This window comes from Rattus norvegicus, chromosome 1, assembly GCF_036323735.1.
Source record: "Rattus norvegicus strain BN/NHsdMcwi chromosome 1, GRCr8, whole genome shotgun sequence".
In the NCBI taxonomy this organism is placed as follows: Eukaryota; Metazoa; Chordata; class Mammalia; order Rodentia; family Muridae; genus Rattus; species Rattus norvegicus.
Window position 1 is genome coordinate 164,763,847 of NC_086019.1, and position 22,734 is coordinate 164,786,580.

Here is a 22,734-nt window from a genome sequence, read left to right on the forward strand (position 1 = left end):
TTAACTGTATAGTAGGAACATAGAATGTGCTGAGTAAGCATCTCATGCTCTTCTGGAGGATGACTCTAAATTACACACTACAGAATAATTAGTTGGGTTGTGGCCTCTGATGGCTCCTTGTCATTGGTGGTTGCCCTGGAGGTAAGCTGTAATAAAGAGACTGTGCTCACAAGCCGGCAACTTGGGGGAGCTGTGATGAATCCTTTGAGCCCAGGAATTCTAAGTCATTCTGAGCCACATCTCAAGACCCCAAATCAAAGCAACAAAATGCACAGAGGGCAACTGAGGATGCCTCATCTTTAATGGCTGACAGGGGAGAGGGGAGATACAGGAGGTAGGCAGGGCCCTCACAGGGACCTCCTGTCCCTGAGGTCGTGAGGCTTGTCACCTTTGTCTATTCCTGCCTAAACCCCAGAGCTGTCCCTGTCCACTTTCATGTATGCTAAGGACCTCTCCCTGGCAGTCCCAGCTGCCCAGCACGGGTGTGTGTGAAGTACCCTGCATCTGCCTTTATGAACCAGTTGTTGGACAGGTGTGTCATCTGCCTGCAATCCCAGCACTTTCTCTATAGAGGCAAGAGGGTAAGGAGTTCAAGGCCAGCCTCAGCTACGTGGCAAATTCAAAGGCCGCCTTTGGTTACCCCAGATCTTGCCTAATCAGCCGCACTGCCCTCCCCCACAAGCCCCGGGGGTTGGGGAGGGGAGAACCAGTTGTTGATTTTCAGGAATTTTGCAATGGGCTTGCCATTGTGTTAGTAATTTAAAATTGAAATAGGATTGGCCACAGTGGGATTGCTTGTACCACAAGGGTTGGCAGTGTTATAAATAAAAAACCCCTCCCCACCCCAGTTCAGTTAAATGGTTCGATGTTTACGAGCTTACGTGAAGTTTTGTCAACTGGGGACCCCAAGAACTAGAACCCTATTTGAGTCTTCTCCGTGCCTGGTATGGTACCATCCTTAAAAGCAGGATTGACCTGGGGGGTCTGAGGAGGGATCCCTGATCCGAACCTTCCTACTACTGAAGGAAGGCAGATGGCAGAGATAACAGGCCTTCGTGTGGGTGGTGCTAGCTTACTAGGCCGTGCCCCAGAGCACAGCCCAATGGGTGGCACAGCCTCTCATAAAAGTTACGGTTTCCACCTGCTGCTAGCCCAGGGGAGTCTCCAGATGGTCCTGACAATAGCTCTCAGATTCTTGTCTCTTGGCCTGAGTGTCCTCCTCTGAGCTGAGTCTAGTGCCCAGGTACATCCTACATCACCATGGGAACAAAAGCCCTCCAGTCACCTTGCGATTCTACTTCTCTCTTTTTTTTTTTTTTTTCCGGAGCTGGGGATCGAACCCAGGGCCTTGCGCTTGCTAGGCAATCGCTCTACCGCTGAGCTAAATTCCCAACCCCTAAAGTTAGAATCTTTTTTTTTTCTTTTTTTCTTTTTTTTTCCGGAGCTGGGGACTGAACCCAGGGCCTTGCGCTCGCTAGGCAAGCGCTCTACCGCTGAGCTAAATCCCCAACCCCGCGATTCTACTTCTAATCCAGGTAGCTAGTCTGGACTCTGCTGTGTTCTCCCTGGGCCTGCTTCTCCCTTGGATTTAAGAGGCTGAAGCTCGGCCTAGGTACCTTGGCAGGAATGGCAGCTGTTTGCATGGGAGTCAGGTGGCGTTGCCTTAGATACGATTCCCCAACTCACACATACAAATGATTGGGGACTTTGGGGTCCTGTCACTCTTGGGACCACAGGATGAGTATCCTGAGTCCCTGCCAAATGAGAGCCGTTGATATCATATCAGAGGATATCAGCCCCTTTGAACAAGCCTTGGTCCCCTACAGCTCTCCCCTACATGAACTGACACCTGACTGAGCTGCTATAGACAAATGTCCTTAGTCTCACTTCCAGCTGGTGTGGACTCTGTCCTTCTTGAGTCATCACTGCTGATCGACAAATCTTTCCTCACAGTGTCAGTTCTGTTAGGCCTGTGCAGCCCCAGCTTGCGACGAGCCTGTGGGCTGGGTGTAGGCTCTGTGGCGGGCTTGGCATCTCGGGCAAAGCGGACCAGTCTCTGCCCTGCCAGGAAGTAGAGCACAGGGTCAAGGCAACTGTTGGCGCTGGCCAGTGGCCGGGTGATCTTATACGCCATGTTGATGGCGTTGAGGGTGTGGCAACTGAGGTCAAGTGATCGGAAGGAGTAATAGAGGGTGCGGGTGACGTGGAAAGGCAGGAAGCAGAGGGCGAAGACGGCCAGTACTAAGGCGATGGTGCGCACAGACTTGCGCTTGGCCCGAGGCAGACCTGTGGTCCCATAAGCCGGTTTGAGCAGCCGTCGGGCCATGAGCACGTAACAGACCAGGATGATGGAAAAGGGCACAGCAAAAAGCAGACCCAGCATGACAGAGCTGTAAGCCACAAAATGGCTAAAGAGCTCTCGGGCCGAGGTGTCGTGGCAGGTGATTCGGGTCCCTCTCACGCTGGTGGTGACAAAGTAGAGCACGGGTGCCTGGCAGGCCAGCACTAGCACCCACACAACCGCAGCCACTCGGCGGGCATAGCGGGCATGGCCCCAGCTCAGGGAGTGCAGAGGGCGCAGGACCCCCAGGCACCGGTGCACGCTGATGCAGGTGAGGAAGAGGATGCTGCAGTAGAGGTTAGTGTAGAAAAGGAAACGCACCAGCTTGCAGAGCACTGTGCTAAATGGCCAGTGGTCACCCTGGGCGTAGTAATAAACCAGCAGCGGCAGGGAGGCTGCGTAGAGAGAGTCAGAAACTGCCAGGTGAAACATGTAGGTGGTGGAGGCGTTCCAGGTCTTGAGGCGGCACAGGAAGATGTAGAGGGCCACGACGTTCAGGCACAGCCCGAGCACGCACACCACGCCATAGGACACGGGCAGCAGCACATACTTGAAGTCCTCGTTGAAGCGACATTTGTAACCCAGTTCGTCCCCCTCCCAGGTGCCATTGATGGTACTATTCCAGGAGTCCAGGCCTGCTGCCATTGCCCTGCAGGAAAGGGAGGTGTGAAAAGAAAGCCATCATGACTGGGCTCAAACAGGGACCTGGCTCGTTAAGATTTGCTTAAGGCTAGAGGTATAGCTTGGTGATAGAACGCTTGCTTGGCATGCAGGAGGCCCTGGGTTCAAACTCCATCAACACACACTAAAGATTCACCTAAGCCAGATGTATAATCCTAGCACTTAGGAGGCAGAGGTAGGAGAATTGTGAGTTGAAGGTTTGCTTGGGCAGCCTGAGCTACATAGTAAGTAAGAGCTTGTCTGGAAAACAAACAAATAGAACAAAAAACCCCAAACAACCCAAAGACCATCATCATCATCATCAACAACAACAACAATAAAAACTTGTTTACCCAAATCAAGGCTTTTTTTTTTCTCCCAAGACAGGGGGGTTTCTCTGTGTGTAGCCCCGGCTGTCCTGGAACTCATTCTGTAGACCAGACTGGCCTCAAACTCACAGTGATCCACCTGCCTCTGTCTCTGCCCAAATCAAGACTTGTATTGTCATGTGACCTGGACCCCCTCCCACACCCAGAATCTCCTAAAGCCCCAGAAACTCGTGAGATCCATGAAAACCAACATCACATAATTCTAACCTCACAACAGGGTGAGCAAACCATAGTCTAAGGGCTGACTCCAGCCTGTTTTTGCAGGAGAAGCTCTATTGCAACACAGCCACGCCCATCTGTTGAGCAAAGCTGATCAAGACCACATGGTCTTCAAAGTCTAAAATATTTGCCTTGAACCCGATGACCCCCACCCCGCCCCCTTGCTCTAAACCCATGGATCAGTTAGTCCAAGACTGAGGATGCAGAGACTTGGAACAGAGATCTAGGGATTCCAGAGGGGTATAATTTCCGATTATAGGAAGTGGCATCAAGATTGACCCTTTGCTGCAACCCAGTGCTCACTGCCCACTGAGTTTCCCTGGTCCGAGCATTCAGCATGCCCAAGTCCTCATGAACTCTCAGCTTTAAAACTCATCCTCTAGTCTCTGGCACTGGAGAATTTGCAAGGGTCTCCCTTTTACATCATCCAGTTTCTTGTGCAAATTTCTTCTTATATTTTTAACTTTTATTTTATGTATATGAACGTTTTGCTTGTGTCTATATCTGTGCACCAAGTGTGTACCTTGTGCCTGCAGAGGTCAGGGGAGTCACCAGAATTGAGCCTAGGGAAACTGGTGTACTCTCTGTGGGTACTACTGGTAACAGAACCACTAATACATCTCCCTAGCCCTTGTTCAACTTTTTTGCATTGCTTTGTTTTTTGTTTTGTTTTGTTGAGGTAGGGTTTCTCCATGTAGCCCTGCCTGTCTGGAACTCCCTCTGGAGAGAGAGGCCTCAAACTCACAGAGATCAACCTGCCTCTGCCTCCCAAGTTCTAGCATTAAAGATGTGTGCCACCACTGCCTGGCTCAACTTTTTAGAAGTGTTACTGCTGTATTCTGGTACTTTCTAAATCTGCAAACAGCAATCTTGTTCTGAGAGGGGACAACAAGATGGGGCAGTGAGCTTCCTGGAGAGCCCAGGGAAGTCTGCGGTTGCTGTGGGATTAGGGAAAGAGAGAGGTTTCTTTGGAGGAGTAAGTTTAGCTCTTCCAGGCCTTTCTGCCATCTTTGTGCCTTGTACTTTGCCCCTATCCACAGGGCCTGACCAGTCAGCAGACAACAAATGCCTGGAGGGCAGGTGGCCACCTCTCCCCTTCTCTGCATTCCATCCTGTGGCCACTAAGAGCTCTTGCAGATCAAGGTGAGGAGGCCCAAACCTGCCATTGCAGCATTCAGGAGGCTGAGGCAGAAGTAAAAGGAGTTTGAAGCCAGCCTGGCTACATAGAGAGACTGTCTCAGAACAGTGGGGGGCTGGTGAAATGACTCAGCCAGTAAAGGCACCTGCTGCCAAGACTAATGACCTGAGGTCAAGGCAAAGACCCATATGGTAGGAGAGGGTCTCCCAAGTAGTCCTCTGCCCTTCACATGTGCCCCACAGACATACACAAAATAAATAAGCGATGGATATCACAGATATGAAGTATGTGCATGAAAAAGAAAGTGACAGGCCTTCTTGGGCTAGAGTAGAAACGTTTTATAGAAAGGGGCCTAAGGCAAGACATGACCTAATACTGTGTGCTGAGTAGCAAATAATCAGTTTCTTTTACCTTCATTTTCCTGAGCTAATAACTTGGTATGGCTACTGAGAGCAAGATTATGTTGCTAAATCTTATTTTATTAGACAGATTCAAAAATACATTTAAGTATCTTTTTTTTCCTTTTTTTTTTCTTTTTTCTTTTTTTCGGAGCTGGGGACCGAACCCAGGGCCTTGTGCTTGCTAGGCAAGCGCTCTACCACTGAGCTAAATCCCCAACCCTCAAAATACATTTAAAAACCTTTGATTTATTTATTTTATGTGTATGATGTCTTGCGTGCATGTATGTACCTACATACATACATGCGTGTAGAGATCTTAATGCATGTTGGTAGATCCCCTGGAACTAGCATTAGGGTTGGTTGTGAGCCACCATATGGGTGCTAGGTCCTCCCCAAGAACAGCAATTACTCTTAACCACTGAGCCATTCTTCAGCTTGGAAATTTAAAAATGTAAGCATGTGGGTTTTTGTCTGGACATACATGTGCTGTGTCATGTAGGCTGAAGAAGGCATCTGGTTCCCAGGAACTGGAGTTACAAATGGTTGTGAACCACCAAAGGGGAAATCAAACCTGGGTTCTCTGCAAGAAAACTGCTAAGCCATCTCTCCAGCCCCAAGAAATCATAAAGTTCACAACAAAAGTCTTTTAAACTGTAGTATTCCTCCTTTGGAAGCACCGTAGGGAATTCTTTGTTTACTTTTTCATAATAAATTTATATTCTCTCTGTCTAAAGGGAAGCAAAGCAAAAATGACAATGACAGCATCACTCTCAGCTACAGGGAGGGAGCAGGCACAGGGACTGAAGGGCACAGCAGACTGAACATGAGGGTCCCAGCTGAGAAGCCCTCCTCCATCTCAGGGGTCAAATCTCTGCCTTGGAGAACGGCAGTACTAAATCTCCCTCTGCACCACTGGAGAAAGGGAGCAGCTTCTCCTAATCCCTGAACCCCATTACTGCATGGCTGCTCCATTCCTGTCCCCCATTACTGCTCTCCACCTGACCGGCTCTCTAGCTGGTCACTAGTCAACGTCACTAGTTCCCAGCTGTTCCTTGCCCATGGAATCTCTGACATTGAAGGGCAGGGTGGAACTTCCTTTCCCCAGAACCAAGGAGCTTCCCTTTCCACCTGTTTTAAGACATCCTGGCCTCTGCCCTCCAAGCCAGCTGGGAACTCAATCATAATGGCCCTGTTCCAGATTGTCACTGCCAGTCCTCTCCTTCCCTGGGCCAACTAGGCTGTAAAGCCTGTCTTGATAGCCCCAGTACTCTCCCTTAGCACCAATTAGTGATCTCGGCACCATGGAGACTGCTCCGTCTGACTCCGTCGCTGGTCCCCTCACACTGGCTGGCTCTGCTATGCCCAGTTCTTGCTGGCTGTGTCCCAAGATCTCCCAGTTTAATGGAGAAGCAAACCAGCCCGTCCAGGCCTCATTATCTTTGCTAAGGCTGTATGTACTATCCCGAAAACCTTTCCAGAACGATCCTTCACAGACGCATTTCACCCATTTCTCAAGGCTCAATCACTGAAACTTTCTTAGTTCTCCAGTCCCTCAAGCCTTGTGGTAATCTGCCCTTCTATTCCCTCTTCAACATATTTCTTTGAGGGCTCAATCCACGAGATGATCATCTCTGTACCGATTGCCCCAGTAAGCAGCCCAACCTGCAAGCAGCTGTTCTGAGAAAGAAAGGATGAATGGATGGATGGGTAAATGATGCTCCCTGTGGGAACCCAGAGGAACTGAGCACAAGAGTCGTGGGCCCCAGCCCACCCAAACCTTTCTCCTGTCCCAGAGGGATCCTTACACCATCTCTTGTTCAACCCTGTCAGGACTCGGAAGACCTTGCTCTGCCCTTCTGGAGCCATCGTAACAGTCTGGGAATGCATTCTAGGGACTGGTTAGCAGGCTGAGGCAACCCCATACCTTCCTCAGCTCATCTTTGGCTCACTCTCATCAGTTTCAGATCCTGCAGCCCCCTCCGCTACCCTTCCGGTTCAGTAGGGATCAGATTAGGTCTGAGCAGCTCCTACAAGGCAGAGCTCAATTCTGGTAAGTATCTACACACATTATTGGTTTTGGTTATACTGGAAGGAATTGGAAACACTAGGCTTGACACCAAGGGCTCTGTGGCTCCAGAGCCCGAATTCAACAGATAAAGAAGAAAGGATAAGAGCAGGGTCCCTGCGTCGGGTCCCACTGATGTAAGCAGAATTCAGTGCACACACATACAAGATGCTCAGCCTCCCAGCCAATGGACCCGCCTCACGCACCTGGACCCGATCAGCTCCTGCTCTTGGTGTGACGAGGATGCTCAGCGTCCGTTCCAGTTCTTCACTCGCATGTGCACAGGCCTGGACCAGCTACTGGGACTGAGGCAGGAAACAGGAAGAACAGGTTCCCGGGCCTGGGCCCCCGCCCAGCCTCCAGCATTTTTCAAGGCAAGCAGCTGCCTGGAGGGCTCCTGCAGACACCCAGAGATGAAGAAGGAAATGTGGGTCAGACTCTGTCAACCAAGCCATGGTTTCTCTCTCTTCTCCTACGGATTGCCTCCTCTTCTGAAACTGTGGCCCCAAAGAAGCCAAGAGGAGACCCAGTGTTCTTGCCTGGTCCAAGTGCCCTCTGCACGTCCACACACCCTGCTATATCCCTGCTAGCTCATATGTTCCAGGAACGGGCCGTTCACAGCCTTCCTCTCTGGCACCCCCTTTCACAGGAAGGAGGCATTGTGGAAGGTCTCCCCTGGTATCTTGCAGTGCTGAGCCAAGACTTAGTGTTCCTTCCCTTGGTCCTGGTCCTGCACTTTAGTCACATAGCAGGAAACAGTCAATACCCTCTTAGCCCAGTATATACTGCATGTGAATGCTAACATACCTTCTTTGTCTAGGATAGGTGTCTAACTAGAGTCCCCGCCTCTTCACTCCACATTTAGATATTCCTCCACAGGTGTTATACACACACACACCATAGATGAATACACACAGGTACAAATTTGCACATGGACACCTAGAGCACACATTTTCACACTCCTGTGTACATGCAGTGAGCATATCGCATATCGACATGGTCTAGAAGGGGCCTGGTACAGCCTCTGGAAGCTACATCTGCTGAATTCCCATTTGATGGAGGAAGAAACTCAAGGGTGGAGCTGAGCTGGGAGCCCTTCACATTCAGCAGGCACAGGGCATTTGACATTTTCTAGAGAGAGGAGAGTTGCTCAGTAGAAGGAACCCTCTGTGTGGACAGGTCCTCGTACCTACCAGAAGTTTCCTGAATAATTTTTTTTTCTTTTTGACAGAGAGCTATACATTTCAGCTATACATCTCAGACTGATCTCACCATATAGCTGGATGAACTTGACTTTCTGATTCTTCTACCCTTACCTCCCAAGTGCTGGGACTGTAGACGTGCACCACCGCAACCTGTTTGTGTGGTGCTGGGGAAGATAACCAGGGCTTCAAGTATGCTAAGAAAGCATTACTAACTGAGACAGTCAGACAGACAGACACACAGACAGACACACAGACAGACACACAGACAGACACACAGACAGACAGACAGACACACACACACACACACACACACACACACACACACACACACACACTTTGGTTGTTTTGGAGCAAGGGCCTGAAGCATGACAGGTTAGTGCTATACCACCGAGTTATGCTTCTGGCCCCATGAATATCTTTCCCCCCTCTGTTTACTGTCTCACAGTCAGGGAGTGGAGCTCAAGGTACAGCATAACCATAGGAGAGATGGAGGAGATGGGTGGCTGCAGGAAGAGGACCAAGAGTGGGTCTGGGAAGTGCTTCCGGCCACTGACTATTTGATGCACCCAGCCCTGGCATCTTCACCCAGCCCTGGCATCTTCGGCTAACATGGTCCAGAGCGTGGGTTGCTATCTGGCTGTCTGCTCAAGGTCTTGGTGGTAAGATGGAGCTCCATTTTTCACCTTGCCCCACCCAGGTATATTCCCTGAGGTCTGTCCTCAGGAGGTGCCTAACCAACCAGCTGAGGCAGAACATGACACTTTCCCAAAGGGCCTCCACCATCCCTCTAGGTTGCCAAGTCAACTTTCCACCCCATCAGATGTCTACCACTCACCAAGTCCTACCTGTTCAACCAGTGCAGCTCCTTAGAGGTGCCTTTATGCCCTTTGCCTGACGCAGACACAGGGCTAACCTTTCCCTATCCCTTTGCCTGATGCAGACACAGGGCTAACCTTTCCCTCTGAACCACTCACCACCCTCTTTGCACAGTCCTCGCCTCCCTCTGCCCTGCCTTTCCAACCTTCACTCTTCAGTCACACTGTCTTCTTGATACCCATCTTTGATCACATGACCCTCCATAGCTCCCTGGTACTGTCAGGTTAACATCCAAGATCCTCAGCTTTGCCTCAAGGTCCTAGCTGAACTGGTTCCTGCCACCCTAGAAGACCTGCCATCGTCAGCTTCTTCCTCACCCTTCTGTCTCAGTTCAACTGAAGCAGTCGAATTGTTCCATCTCATTCAGTGACGGCTTCCTTCATCGTCTACCACCTGTCTCCACTCGAGAGCTGAGCGTTCTCTGTGACCATTTGTTAGGTGGCTTCATAAACCTCCTCATATTTAATCTGGAGGTACCCACAGGCTGAAGAAACCTTCCAGGGCCACAAAAGTAGCAAATAACAGAATTCTGCTGTGCCCCTGAGGGCTACTTCCTACCCTGCAAGGCCCAAGTCCCGTCCATCCCCAGGGAGCCCCCTGCCCATTCATCTTGGACTCCAAACTCCCAAGCTCTGGCTCTTTGCTCCATCTCCAGCAGAGAGGTCCCTCTTCAGGACTTCCCAACTGTGATGAAGCCAAGATGTACCCATTCCTCAGGTTAAAAAACAAAGACCACAAATTAGGAGGCTCAAGGTCTCACTCAAGATTCCCAGAGAGTCAAACGCAGAGCCAAGCCCAGCAGGTACAGCCCCTTCCCCTGCTCGACTCCCTGCTTCTTTCTCACGAGTCCCAGGTTAGTGAGTCTAAAGCCAAGAGGAGGAAGCGGCTGCTCCTAGGCTGGCAGCGGAATTTCCTGGGTGGTTAGACAGCATTCCAGCTCCTCTGCTAGGGTGGCTCTGGAATGTGCCACCTGCTAGGCTGGTGGACCCTGTCCAGCCTGGCAGGGGAGAGTGTTCTCTCACACCCCGGAGACCCCTGCAACCCACCTACCTTTGTCAGGGAGAGATTTTTGGGAAGGGAACTGAGGACCTGGACTTAAAACAGCATCAAGAGGCAGGAGAGAGCACAGGGCGAGCAGGGAATCTGTTCTGCCCTTCTCAGCTGTTGGTTGGACAGGGCTATCAACCCCATAGCCCACGGGTCAGTCTCCTCCTAATGAAACAGAACTTGCTTGTGAACTGTTGAGATAGTTCAATAAAAACAGTCACACTCGCATTACAGAATAATGAGAGAGGAGGCTGCTGTGTAGGGCAGAGACAGGAGGGACGGGGTACCCCTAAAGAGGAGCGGACAAGTACTGCAGGAATTATAGATGAGGTTACAGTGGCAAGGGTACAGCCAGACTGACCTAAGATCACATTCCCAGTCCCATCCTGGCGGGTGGGGGTAGGGGTGGGATGGAGGTGGGTATAGGGGACGGGGTTGGGGCTGGGGGAAAAGGGTAGGGGTCCCCAGAGTCCTCTGCATTCCCCTCTGTCCCCAGGGTTGCCCCTGTGCAGATTACCTGGTGACTCTAAGTTACATTCTTTCCTAATCTCAAGAAGTTCACTGTCAAGGTCAGGGAGGCACACCCAGAAACAGTGACAGTTGGGGTGCCAGGCTTGAAGGAAGCCCAGAGGCCCTGCTGGGAAAGGAGGCCCTGGTGGTCGGGAAAGGTTTCTGAAGAAAAGATCACCTGACTTGTGGTTAAAAGATGAGTAGGTGGGTGGAGGGATGAGTAAGCACAAACCTGGGCAAGGTGACCTGAGCCACTAAGCACCCCTGTGGCCGAGCAGGGGCTGGAGGACAGCACTTCCCTCAGCTGTGCCTGGTATATTAATTACATCATGAGCACTGAGCACAGGGCCTAGTCTGGGGACACAGTTCAGGGGTGACCTCTCATAGTATCAGATGGTGTGTGTGTGAGTGTGTGTGTGAGTGTGTGTAAGTGTGTGTGAATGTATGTATATGTATGTATAAGTGTGACTGTGTGTGTGAATGTGTGTGTGAATGTATGTATATGTGTGAATGTATGTATATGTGTGTATAAGTGTGAGTGTGTGTGTGAATGTGCGTGTGTGAATGTATGTATATGTGTGAATGTATGTATATGTGTGTATAAGTGTGAGTGTGAGTGTGTGTAAGTGTGTGTATGTGTGTGTGTGCGTGTATGTGTTCTCTCTTCTAGACGGTACCTGTGCTCTTCAGCCCATTCCCTTAACCTCCCAAGATATCAGCTGTGGGAGCCCTCACTGAGGCTGAGAGAGCACCAAGTGCTCCAAATCTGAGAGTCCTAAGGAGAAAGGGACTACCTAACCAGGGCAGGACTCCAAACCACTGACGCTAAGTGGCCCAGCACAGCAGAGTGCAGCAGGACTTCAGAGAAGGGCTGAATGGACTTGGAACCACGAGGTCCTGGACTCCACTCCAGACAATCACACCTGCACGCCTCCAGTGAGACCCTGGGTTCAGGATCCAACCCAGAGCCTGTAATGCCGTGCAGTCTGGGTCTAGTCAGATCCCATCTCTGAGTGTAAGTTCCTACTGGTCACACTGGAAGAGTCACACAGTCACACAGGGCAGTTCACTGAGAATGAATAAGGCCTGGGAGTGATGGGGGCGGGGCCTGTGGGGCGCAAGATGTGTACAGTCCTGACTTGCAGGCAGTATCTTCCCATTGTGACACAGACACAGTGAATTCTAGTGAATTCATCACAGTGTCTGGCTCTGCAGAGAGGCAGAGGCCGTGGTCCAAGCTGTGGTCATGTCTGGGAAGGAGCAGGAAGCATCCAGCTTATGAGATGGGAGAATCTAGGTATACATCACAGGATGCACAGGAGGCTATAGGACAGGAACTGTCTCCTCGGAACACTTTTGGAACATTCCCAGGCCAGCGGCTCTCAGAGGCTAATCCCAGGAGTGCCTGAATCCCTTCAGTTTGCTGTTCCTGCAGTTTGCCTGCTGAAGTGGGTGCTTCGTCCAAAGTTGTTTCTTGTGGCTCCAAAAAGCCTTCCGCTGAGATTCTCTGAACCCTGGGAGTTTGTGCTCATAGTAACACAACCATAACTCACAATCCTAAGAGGCACAAAGCTCTGGCAAACACCTGCCAATACCTCTACAAGGCTGGCTTCAGAGGGCGAACTCTTCCAGGCCCCGAGGAGTGCCCAGCCAAGCTTTGGGGAAAGACCCAGGAATGGGTAAGTCATTTGGGGAGATCCAACCATATCCAAAGGAACCAAGGGACTAGGAACTCAGGGGTCACAGAGTCAGCACAACTTGTGTCTTGGGGAGGTAGTCAGCGGAAGCTTTCCCCAAGGAGCTGGGGAAATAACTTGGTAGATAACTTGGGGCTGTGAAGAAGACAGAGATGAGAAGGGAGGAAGCCCAAGCTAAGACTCAGTGGGCGAGGGGACAGGCTGTTGAGGAAGTGCCAGTAGGTCATGAGTGGCTGGCTTGGAGGGAGGGTTACGTGGCATGGAATGTGTGGGGGCCAAGGAATTCATTAGAAAGGGCTCAAATACCAAACTGAGAGACCTTATTCTCCAGATTGAAAAGGGAAGGCATTCTCAGAGTTTACAAAGATGGTACGACATGGAAAGTGGTTAGCGCCAGGGAGTTTGGAGGGTAGGGGACCACTGTACTTATAGTGAAACAGGCCAAAGAACTAGCATTTTGCTTCAGGACTCCCTGTCAGCATCTTTCCCAACCCCAAGCACAGGCTTGGCCAGAGTCTCTCTTACAAAGGGAACTGGAGGCCAGGGAGTCTTCAGGGAATTGTATCCACACAAGCCAGAGGGAGGCCTGGTGCTCAGGCCTCTCTTTTTAGTGGTAGGGGTAGGACACCAAAATGGAGGATCCAGTTGGACCAGGGGTCAATAGGGTCCAGGATGTCACTCTCTGCATCAAAGAATCAAAGAATTCTTTATCAAGATTGATGTATGCTTTAGGGTCTGGGTGACAGGGCAATAGAGGAACTTACTCTTGAGGTGGAAGGACTAGGGTGTAGCTCAGTTGGTAGGATGTTTACCTAGAATGTAGGAAGCCCTTGCCGTGATTGCCAGCACCAAATATAATGAGTGCATTCCTATGAGCTCAGCATTCAAGAGGTGGAGGCAGGAGGATTCGGAGTTTAAGATCATTCTACAGACTGAGTTCAAGGCCAGCCTAGGCTATATAAGACCCTGTCTTGGGGCAGGGGGACCTACTATGGTGGCTCTTCATGAATCAAGGCCTTTCTCCTGAATACACAGAACCTGGTCGCTCATTTCCCAACCACTCCCTGTCTCCTGCTATGTGCCCCATCTGTGCTGGATGATAAGGACACAGAGAGAAAGACATGGCCTGGCTTCATAACACAACCAACCAGCTTCTCTAGAGATTGAAGGAGGGTTTCACATCCCTGTTCTTCCTGTTAGGTTCTTCTGATGGCTTAGGGTCTCAGGAGGAAAGTACGGGTTAAAGGGTGCACAGGCAGACCTGAGATAGGCAGTTAGGAGGTAGAAGAGATGCATTGGGGGGTACTTCATATTCAACAGGTCAGCAAGGTCTTCCTGGTCCCATGAGCAGACCTGGGGATAATGGTGGTTCTCCTGTAAACAGCTGGGCAATTAGGCACAAGAAAGGCCTGGGAGCAGCCAGGTATGGTGGTGCTTGCCTTTAATCCCAGAGCTCCAGAGTTAGGCTATGGGCAGATCTCTGTGAACTGGGGGTCAGCCTGGTCCATGGAGTGACTTCTAGGACATAGAGTGAGACAGTGTAGTATTCAAATGCCCCTCAGCCTAGAAATAGGTGGTATAGCCTCAACCTGAAGCTTTGACCCTGGGCAGGAAGGCTTCAGCTGGGGCAGGGAAGCAGAAGGCCCAGGTTTTATGTGGCTGTGTGACCTTAGACAAGACATCCTCCAAGCCTCTACTTTCTGATCTACAAAATAAAGGTGATAGATAGTTCCTTTCTCGTGGGGCCTTTTAGGAGGATAATAAACTGTAACAAGTAACAATTCAACAACATTCCAACAGTAGCATAAGCTAGTAATTAAAAAGAAAGATTACAGCCAGGAAATTAAAGAACTCCTGGTGTCACCCATGAGGCCTTGGTGACATCCTCACACGCTCACCTGGTTCCTGGGGTTCCTGGTTCCTGGGCAAGAGGGATCCCAGAAAGGCCACAACCTCACTCTGCGTCTAGGCAGCCATTTCTGAGGATTACTCACTACGCCAACCTGCCCATTTCCTCAAAACCCAAGAGTATCCAAAGCATGGAGGAGAAGAAAGGCAGGACCCACACTGGCAGCCTTGTAGAGGCTGGCTGTTCAGAGAATCTCCTTCTTCCCACTCACATCCACAGATAACCCAACACTTCCCTGCGGGCCCAGCCTGATCTTCAAAAGCCACTATTCCAAACTTGATCCAAAACAAGGCTGCTGACCCAGGGACTCTGGGGATGCCATTCTGAGAACAGCAGTCACCTAGCCCTATAAATCTCCAAACTGGAAAGGCTAGTTCCCAGAAGGATCTACACTTGGGTCTAGCTCCTGGAGATCAGTAACACACACACACACACAAACACACACACACACACACACACACACACACACACACACACACACACACACACACACACTTTAGCCCTAGTGAGGCGGACACTGTTTCTTCTGCCTGACCCTTCCTACAGCACCACCTGCCAGTTAAAAGTTTCCAGACAGATTAAAGTCTTAACTGTCCGTGTATGAAACTGCACTTGCCATCCACACCCACCTCCCTTCCCCATCTCCCACTCCCCAGCCCACACCCCCGCCACAGCTGCCACTGCCTGCCATACTTTACCGACACTGAGTGGGCTACCCTCACTCTGAGGAGTGAGGCAAGAGTGCAAGCGCAAAAGTCTCCAGGATTCCCAGGTCTCTTAGCCCACCGACTTAAGCCCCAGGGGTACTCACAAACTAATTTAAATTCAGTCACTCATACCCTAAGGGTGTGCGCCTTCGTCCACTAACACACAGATTCCCCCAGTACGCTGGTAAACACATCAGGGTGTCACTCACCGAGGTCCACGCTCTAGAGAAAACAAAGTTCAACAGCGCGCCGGCAGCCGGCTCTCACCGCCCAGTTTTGCGCAGTACAAGGGCTGGGAGCCCAGGCCCTCGGGACAGAGTCACGTAATGGGCTCTCCCTGTTTGGCGCTGAGTCGACAGGCGCGCCTGTCCTCAGGCCGCACTTGGCGGCCTCTCCCGGTGTTCGTTCCTCTTTAGGTCCCCGTCATCTCCCCGCCGCACTGGTCCCCTCCAGGCGCCGCCGCCGCCGCGGTTCCTGGTGCCCGAGTCCCATGCCGAGCCTCTCAGGGTCCCACGTGCCTGGAAGCGTCGCGGTCCCCGCCCTACCCCGCCTGGCTCCGCACCCCATGGCCCGGCGGCGAGCAGGAGGGCGGGGCAGACGCTGGGCAGACACCGGAGCCGCCCCCAACCCTTCCAGACAGATGCGTCCAGTCTGCCACCCGCTTGGAGACGCGGTCAGTCAGTGTCGCCGCCGGTCAGCGTGTCCGCAACAGGCTGTTGAGCAGGGAAAGGCGGAAGGCGACCGTCCTGGCTGAGCAGAGGCCACCTGCTTCGCTCGTCGATTTTCAGAGATGCCCAAGTTCTACAAGGTTTGCTTGGTGCTGGCGTGGCTCCTGTCACTGCCCACCGATGGACCATTATACTGACCCGCAAGCCTCCCCTCCGCCGACCCAGCTCATCACTTACTGATGCTTTCGGACTGCTGGTACCTGGAGAAGTCTTTGCCAGTTTCACCACCTCTGCCTGCTTTTGCTCTTCCTTTAAGTCAAAACAGGTCCCTGGGAGTCCCGGTTTAGTTTGGTCTTTCATCTTGAACTGCCTCTCTAGCCTGCTCTGAAGACTTTCTGCAATCACAAACCCCATTTCTGTCCGTGTCCTAGTTTGAGCACAAAAAGGCAAGGACCACATCAGCCATCTCAGCTGCTGACCTGTGAATGGGTGGATGAATGAGTGTCTGCCCCCTCCCATTTCTGACTCAGGAATCTGGAGTGTAAGTTCTAGGTCACCTTTAGTACTGAAAGACACAATCAGGGACCCATTTTCTGTGAAATGAAGCCAGTCTTTTCAAGATCCTACTTCGCGTGTCCATCCAGGGAGTCTCGGAGTGGCCAAATAAACGAACAAGTTCCGAACAGGCCCTTTCCTGTGGCGGGGAGCTTGCTCTCCGCCCTAAGGTTGGGGGCTTTGTTAGCTGCGTATCAGGTGGTACAGTCCGTTTCCCAGCCCCTGGAGGAACCCAGAAAACCTTGTCCAGAGTGAGGAGCTGTGTGTCTGAGCCTCCCTGTAGTCTCCTGGGGCCTTCGAGCAGACACAAAGGCTCCTTGTCTAACCTCTGCTGGGAGCCGTGCAGACCTAGATATCTCCGAATTCACACTATGGCTTTAGGGTCCTAGTGTAAGGGAAGTCTTTCTGGTTATTGAAATCCCAGCGGGCAGTGGGCAGTCTTGGGCTTTACACTTGCTGTGGTTCAATTCCGTTACTTTATAGCCAAGGACACTACATCCCCAATGCACATGACATCTGAGTTTTCATGTCAGGTGACCTAATAAGGCCTGAGGAATTCAGATTCAAGTCTTCCTTCACTTTTTCTGTGTCTACTTTCTAAGGTTCAGCCCTCTTTTTGTTGTTTGTTTGTTTGTTTGTTTGTTTGTAGCTAGGGTCTCCCTGTGTCAGCTATGCTGGCCTCCTACTCACAGCACTCCTCCTGACTCAGCCTCTTGAGAGCTGATATTTTAGGCATGTGCCACCGAGCCTGGCTCTCGGTTTTTCTGCACAATGCGTAACACACTCCTTCCTTGCCGTACTCACGTAGTCTTTCTTACTTGCTTATTTAGTCTTTTCCTGACTAAGTATCTTTATTTGGGTCCTGTCCATCATCCTGAGCTTCCTGGGTCTACAGAGTGAGTATCTGCTCTCAGAAGTGCCTGGAAGGCTAGGTCCCCTGATGCTCAGACTTTATAGATCATAAATCCAGCAGACTCCCTCACCCCATCGTTGCCCCCCCCACCATCTCGTTCCAATCTGAGCACCTTTGCACCCATATTTTTTACTTACTCACAACTTGAGAGTTCAAGACTGAGAGAGTTTAGAACCTCTATTGATCCAGCCAGGAAATGGAAGCTCTCTGAGTGACTCACAGTAAGTACCATATGAAGGCTAGAGCAGCACTGAAGGCGTCTCCCTGAACCTCGCATCCAAAGCAGGCTAATGGTAAGGCCCAGGTACTGTAATGGTCCCCATGACCTGTAGTGAAGCCGCAGGGGCAACTGCATTAGCAATAGAAGTTCAGGAGGGGACTGTCAAAGCGCCAGCCCTGGCTCCCCCCCCCCCCAACTCACATTAGAAGGCTTCCTGTCTCTCCATCCCTGAGCAAGCACTTGCTTCCTGGCAAATCCCCATCTTCCTTCTCTGACTTTTCATATCCCTCGAGAAAACTTCCTGCTCTGAGAATCCAAGATGCGGGTGGGGAAGTCCCTGCCTGGCCTAGTCTTTAGCCTAACCCTCTGGAATTACTAGAATGGTGCCTCTGTCTCCCCTCACTGACACTCTCTGCTTCACACTCTCTTGGGGGCTTCCTCCGCCCCTCAAGGCAGCCCAGCTCCCCAGTCTCCACTCCAGGTCTTTCCCTTCCTTTTCTTTTCTTTTTTCTATTCTTTTTTTTTTTTTTTTTTTTGGTTCTTTTTTTCAGAGCTGGGGACCAAACCCAGGGCCTTGCGCTTCCTAGGCAAGCGCTCTACCACTGAGCTAAATCCCCAACCCCAGGTCTTTCCCTTTCTGCCTCCTTTCCTGCTTCCATTTAGTCAGGTAGGCTGAAACCCTGAGCCCTCATTCACCTCCTGCTGGGTGCTGGCCACTCCTTCTGCCCCCTGTATTTCTCTGTGTTTGACCTGCTCCTCTTGACTCCCAACCACTGATTTTCTAAGACCTCTTCCAGATGTCATGCCTTTCAGCACGCAGTGATTCTCTCTCCCTCTGATGGGCATCTCTTTGAAAGTGGGGCCCAGTCTGTCCTACCCTCAGGTGACTGTCCAGCCACTGGCACTGTCCCTGTCACAAGATCGGACTCCAGAAGGACTCTTTATAGCTCCCCTCCTTTGTGCTAACTACTATGTTAAGGCATCTCAGTCTTCACCAGGACCCTGTGAGTTAGGTGTTATCACTCCCATGCCACATCTAGGGAAATGGAGGCTTGTATAGTGAGCTTGTTGTAGGTCCATTAACCCTGGAACTGGATTCTGCTGGGGGTTGGGGGGAAGGCCCTGAAGAGAGTTCTTGGATCACAGCTAGGCCTTAGAGTTGGGGTCTACACTGGCTCCCACTCTGCAGAGCTGGGCTGACTATCTTGCCTTGTTTTCCTAGCTCCCAACACTGCTGTGGATGGTTCTTTCTCCCTCCCTCCCTCCCTCCCTCCCTCCCTCCCTCCCTCCCTCCCTCCCTCCCTCCCTCCTTCAGAACTAGGATGGTGCTCCTCAAGTTTCCCTGACCAGGGCCAGGGCTTGAAAGGCAAATGAATCCTGGAAGCTTGGCTGTTGGCATGCCAGGAGGCAGGCACTCCAGGGAGGTACACCCCCCCCCACCCCCAAGAAACAGGAAACTTTGATTTTCTGCCTTGGCAAAGGTCCTTCTGCCTCCTCTAAAGCAAAATCAGCTACCAGATTTGCAAGACCCTGTACAAAATGAAAGTGTGGAGGATCCTTCGTTTAAAAATTGTTAAGAATTTTAAGATGTTGACAGAAGTAGTAAATCAAGTACTAGGCCGGATGTGGTAGTGCACACCTTTAACTCCAGCACTCAGGAGGCAGAGGCAGGTGGATCTTTGTAAATTCAAGGCCAGCCTGGTCTACATAGTTTGTTCCAGGACATCTAAAGCTACCTAACTGAGAGGCTCTGTCACAAAATAGACAAGCACTAATGCTACAGTTCTTGTAACCAGGAAGCTAGCCCTGCTCTCGGGCCTCTCCTTCCTCATCTGTCGATGAGCAAGAGGGAAGAGACATGAGTAGGAGGTTCAGCAAGAAGCACGAGGATTGAGTAGGGGTCATCACGACCATCGCTTTTTTTAATGTACGTGTGCAGGTGCACATAGACAGATGTACACATGCATATGCATGCGCATGAAGGCCTAAGACCACCTCAGGTGTCATCCTCAGGGATTTCACCCACCTCATGAGGCCACTGACCAGGAGCTGCCCAATTAGGCTGCACTGGCCAGCCAGTGAGCCTAACAGACCTTCCTGTCTCTGCCTCACAGACACTGAGGTTACAAGCATGTGTCACCAGGCACAGCATATTCACCTGGGTCAGGGGATCGAGCTCAGGTCCTCACTTGCAAACATACGAGCTGAGCTAGCTCTCTGTACACACACACACACACACACACACACACACACACACACACACACCATGGACATCAGACTTTTTGGTGGATGAATCCTTAAGTTTGATTCTTCTTAAATTTTTATTTGTTTTATATGTATGAATATACTGACCTCATATATTTCTATTTACCACATGTATGCCTGGTGCCTGTGGAAGTCGGAAGACAGCATCAGAGAGCCCCTGGGGCTTGAGTTAGACGGTTGTAAGCTGCCTGCCGTGTGGGTTATCTGGATCCTCTGAAAGGGTATCAAGTACCCTTAACACTGAGCCCCTTGGTTCTCTTTATTTGCAAAAGATTTTATTTGTATGTGTGTGTGTGTATGTGTGTGTGTGTGTGTGTGCGCGTGTGTGTGTGTGTGTGTGTGCGCGTGTGTGTGTGTGTACATGTGCACTTGAGTGCAGTGCCTTCGGAAGCAAGTAAAAGCTATCAGATGCCCTAGAACTGGTGTTGCAGGTGGTTGTGAGCACCTGATGTAGGTTCTGGGGACTGAACTCAGGCCTGCGGAGGCGCATCAAGCCTTCGTAGTCACTGAGCCAGCTCTCCAGTCCCAATAGTTTTTATTCTCCTTTTCAAGAACTCAGCCTGTGTCAGAGAAGTAAGTTACTGAGTCTCTGTACAACACTATCAGTGACTTAGTATCAGAGTTGTACAGACTGAGTGAGGGAAGCCAAGATGAGAGGTAGGAGGGAGGGAGGCTGAGGGATTGATAAAGAGAGGAGCAGAGATGGAGGAGGCTGCTCAGGACAAAGATGGCCATTGTGCAGACACAAAGAGCTGACAGTAGAATCCCTGCCGGGCTGGGCTGAAGGCGTGGATGGAGCATAGCGAAGCTATACATAGTAACCAGTTTGCTGCCAGGAGCTACCTCATAATCCCTCCCTAGTTGGGATGGAAGTTGGGGGTGGCGTGTAGGAGACAGAAAAATGGTCAGTAGGGAGATTTAGATCTGTCTCTAGGCTCTAACACCCGTTGCAGGCCTCCAGACCCACCGTCTTCTACTAGGGCAAAGTGCCCAAGCCCCTATCTGGCAGTGTGCCCCTTGCTACTCACTGAGTGGTCTCCTATTTCATTAAGGGCAGCGGCAGTCTCCAAATCTGGCTTCTGGACTCCCTGTCACCCTGAGGCATACAAAACACAGTCCCTTTGGTCTTTCCTGACTTTCCCTGAGTGAGCAGGTGTCACTTGCTCCAGTCCTCAAAAGTCTACCGCACCACTGCCACATGGGACATCCCACTATTGCTCACGCCTCAGTCCTTTTACACACACACACACACACACACACACACACACACACACACACACACACCTACAGCCTTGCACTTTTCCTGTCCTTCTGAGGTGTCCCACCATGGGCTGAAATCCTCCAGCAGTCAGTGCTCCTCCACCCCCATGGCTGGCCTTAACCTCACCCACTAACACACCAATCCACTCCTCCACAAATGCTGAATTTACCCACTCTCTGCAAGTGCTCACCCTGAGATGACTTGGGGGATTAGTTATTTGCATCCACAAAGCTCGGCTGGGCTGGGAGGTGGCCACCATGTGAGCTGAGCCTCACCAGGTAGGGGACAGCGCCTGTCTGTGGAAAGCAAGCGTATAAGAAGCAATGATTCCAGCTCTGCCTCAGACACTTCCTGAGCAGGTTTGGTTCCTGGGTTCCAACGGCCAGGAATCCAGAGCAGCAGAGGGCATTTTCAGCAAGATTACTCCCAGGGATCTGGGTGTGGTGGCACACACCTGTAATCCCATCACTCAGGAAGTAGGAAGATGCAAATTTGAGGCTAATCTGACTACAGAGAAAGACCCCTTTCTTAAAATAAACAGAACTGGGGTGGGAGAGACGGTTCAGCCTCTGGCTGTTCTTCTAGAGAACCAAAGTTTGGTGGTCAGCACCTACATCGCTTGGCTTACAACCACCTGTAACACCAGGTCCAGGGCAGTCCAGCACCCTCTTCTGGTCTCCAAGAGCATCATGCATGTACATGGTACTCAGACCTTCATGCAAGGAAAACACTCATACGCCTAAGTAAGAAAAATCCATTTTAAACGGCAAACAAAATCTACCTGGATTTGTTTACCAGGACTACCCGTGTACCAAGCAATTACTTTGACCATTGCTATTTCTTCCGCTTTACTTTGAAGTAACTTCCATTAGTTTGTTTTAGTTTTATTTCATGTTCGGTTTCCAAGTTTGTTGAGGCGAATGCTTATCACATTCTACCTATTTATTAATTGAGATAGGACTTATTCTGTAGTCTTGATCAACATAGAATTTGTTATGTAGACCAGGCTGGCCTCAAACTTGGCAGCGATTCCGCCTGTGTCTTGAATGCTAAGATTAGAGCCTGAGCCACCGTGCCTGCCTTCTGTTTCAGCATCATTCTTTTCAAATAATGTTAAATATTGAAAGCTGCTTTCATGCGCGCACGTACACACATACGGCACACACACACACACACACACACACACACACACACGGCACACAGTTTTTCTTATTCTTTTCCAAATAGTGGTTGAATTCACTTTTAAAGCATTTTATTTACCTTCGTATGTATGTTCATGTTTGCATGTGCGTGGACACCCAGGTTGAAGTGGGAACTCATCCTCTGCAGCTCTCCCACCTTATTCTTGAAGCAGTGTCTCTCAGTCAAACCGAGAGCTTATGGATTGGTTAATCTCAGTAACCACACTGCTCTGGAAATCCCTTGACTCCAACCTTCCAAGACTGGAGGTATAAGTGGGCTGCTACGCCCACCTGACATTTCCATGGGCTCTGGGGTACTGATCCTCACACGAGGTAAACCCTTTAACCACCCAGCAATCTTCTCTTGCATTTTAATTTACTCTATAACTCAAATAAACCAATTCAACTCTAAACCAGGAGTGATGGTGCATGCATATAGTCTTGGCACTTGAGAGAGAGAAGGAGAAGGATCAGGAATTCAAGGCCAACCTGGACTACAGAAGGCCC

At 50.7% G+C, this 22,734-nt stretch overlaps 2 protein-coding genes across 5 annotated transcripts in view; one reads left to right on the forward strand and one right to left on the reverse strand.

Moving 5' to 3' along the window:
• Positions 1–272: 272 nt before the first annotated feature.
• P2ry2 (purinergic receptor P2Y2) lies at positions 273–15,732 on the reverse strand. Of its 4 annotated transcripts, none has more exons than NM_017255.2 (3): positions 15,374–15,642; positions 7,420–7,610; positions 273–2,990 (listed from the first exon to the last, which is right to left on the reverse strand). In NM_017255.2, exon 3 carries the CDS (start codon positions 2,984–2,986, stop codon positions 1,862–1,864), a length of 1,125 nt encoding a protein of 374 aa, NP_058951.2. In that variant the 5' UTR covers positions 2,987–2,990; positions 7,420–7,610; positions 15,374–15,642; the 3' UTR covers positions 273–1,861. The 4 variants fall into 4 exon arrangements, with proteins under 4 accessions (NP_058951.2, XP_006229819.1, XP_038965527.1 ...); XM_006229757.5 differs by having other exon boundaries at positions 284–2,990; positions 15,297–15,732; XM_039109599.2 differs by lacking the exon at positions 15,374–15,642 and adding an exon at positions 11,775–11,935 and having other exon boundaries at positions 284–2,990.
• Positions 12,070–22,734, forward strand: part of Fchsd2 (FCH and double SH3 domains 2) — a 321,476-nt gene continuing 310,811 nt past the window's right edge. The window contains exon 1 of the mRNA XM_063262815.1: positions 12,070–12,530. The gene's annotated coding sequence lies outside the window, so the exon portion shown is untranslated. The remainder of the gene's footprint in view (positions 12,531–22,734) is intronic.

Coding starts and splice junctions, on each gene's coding strand:
- P2ry2 (NM_017255.2), bottom strand. CDS start 2,986: ATGGCAGCAGGCCTGGACTCCTGGAATAGTACCATCAATGGCACCTGG.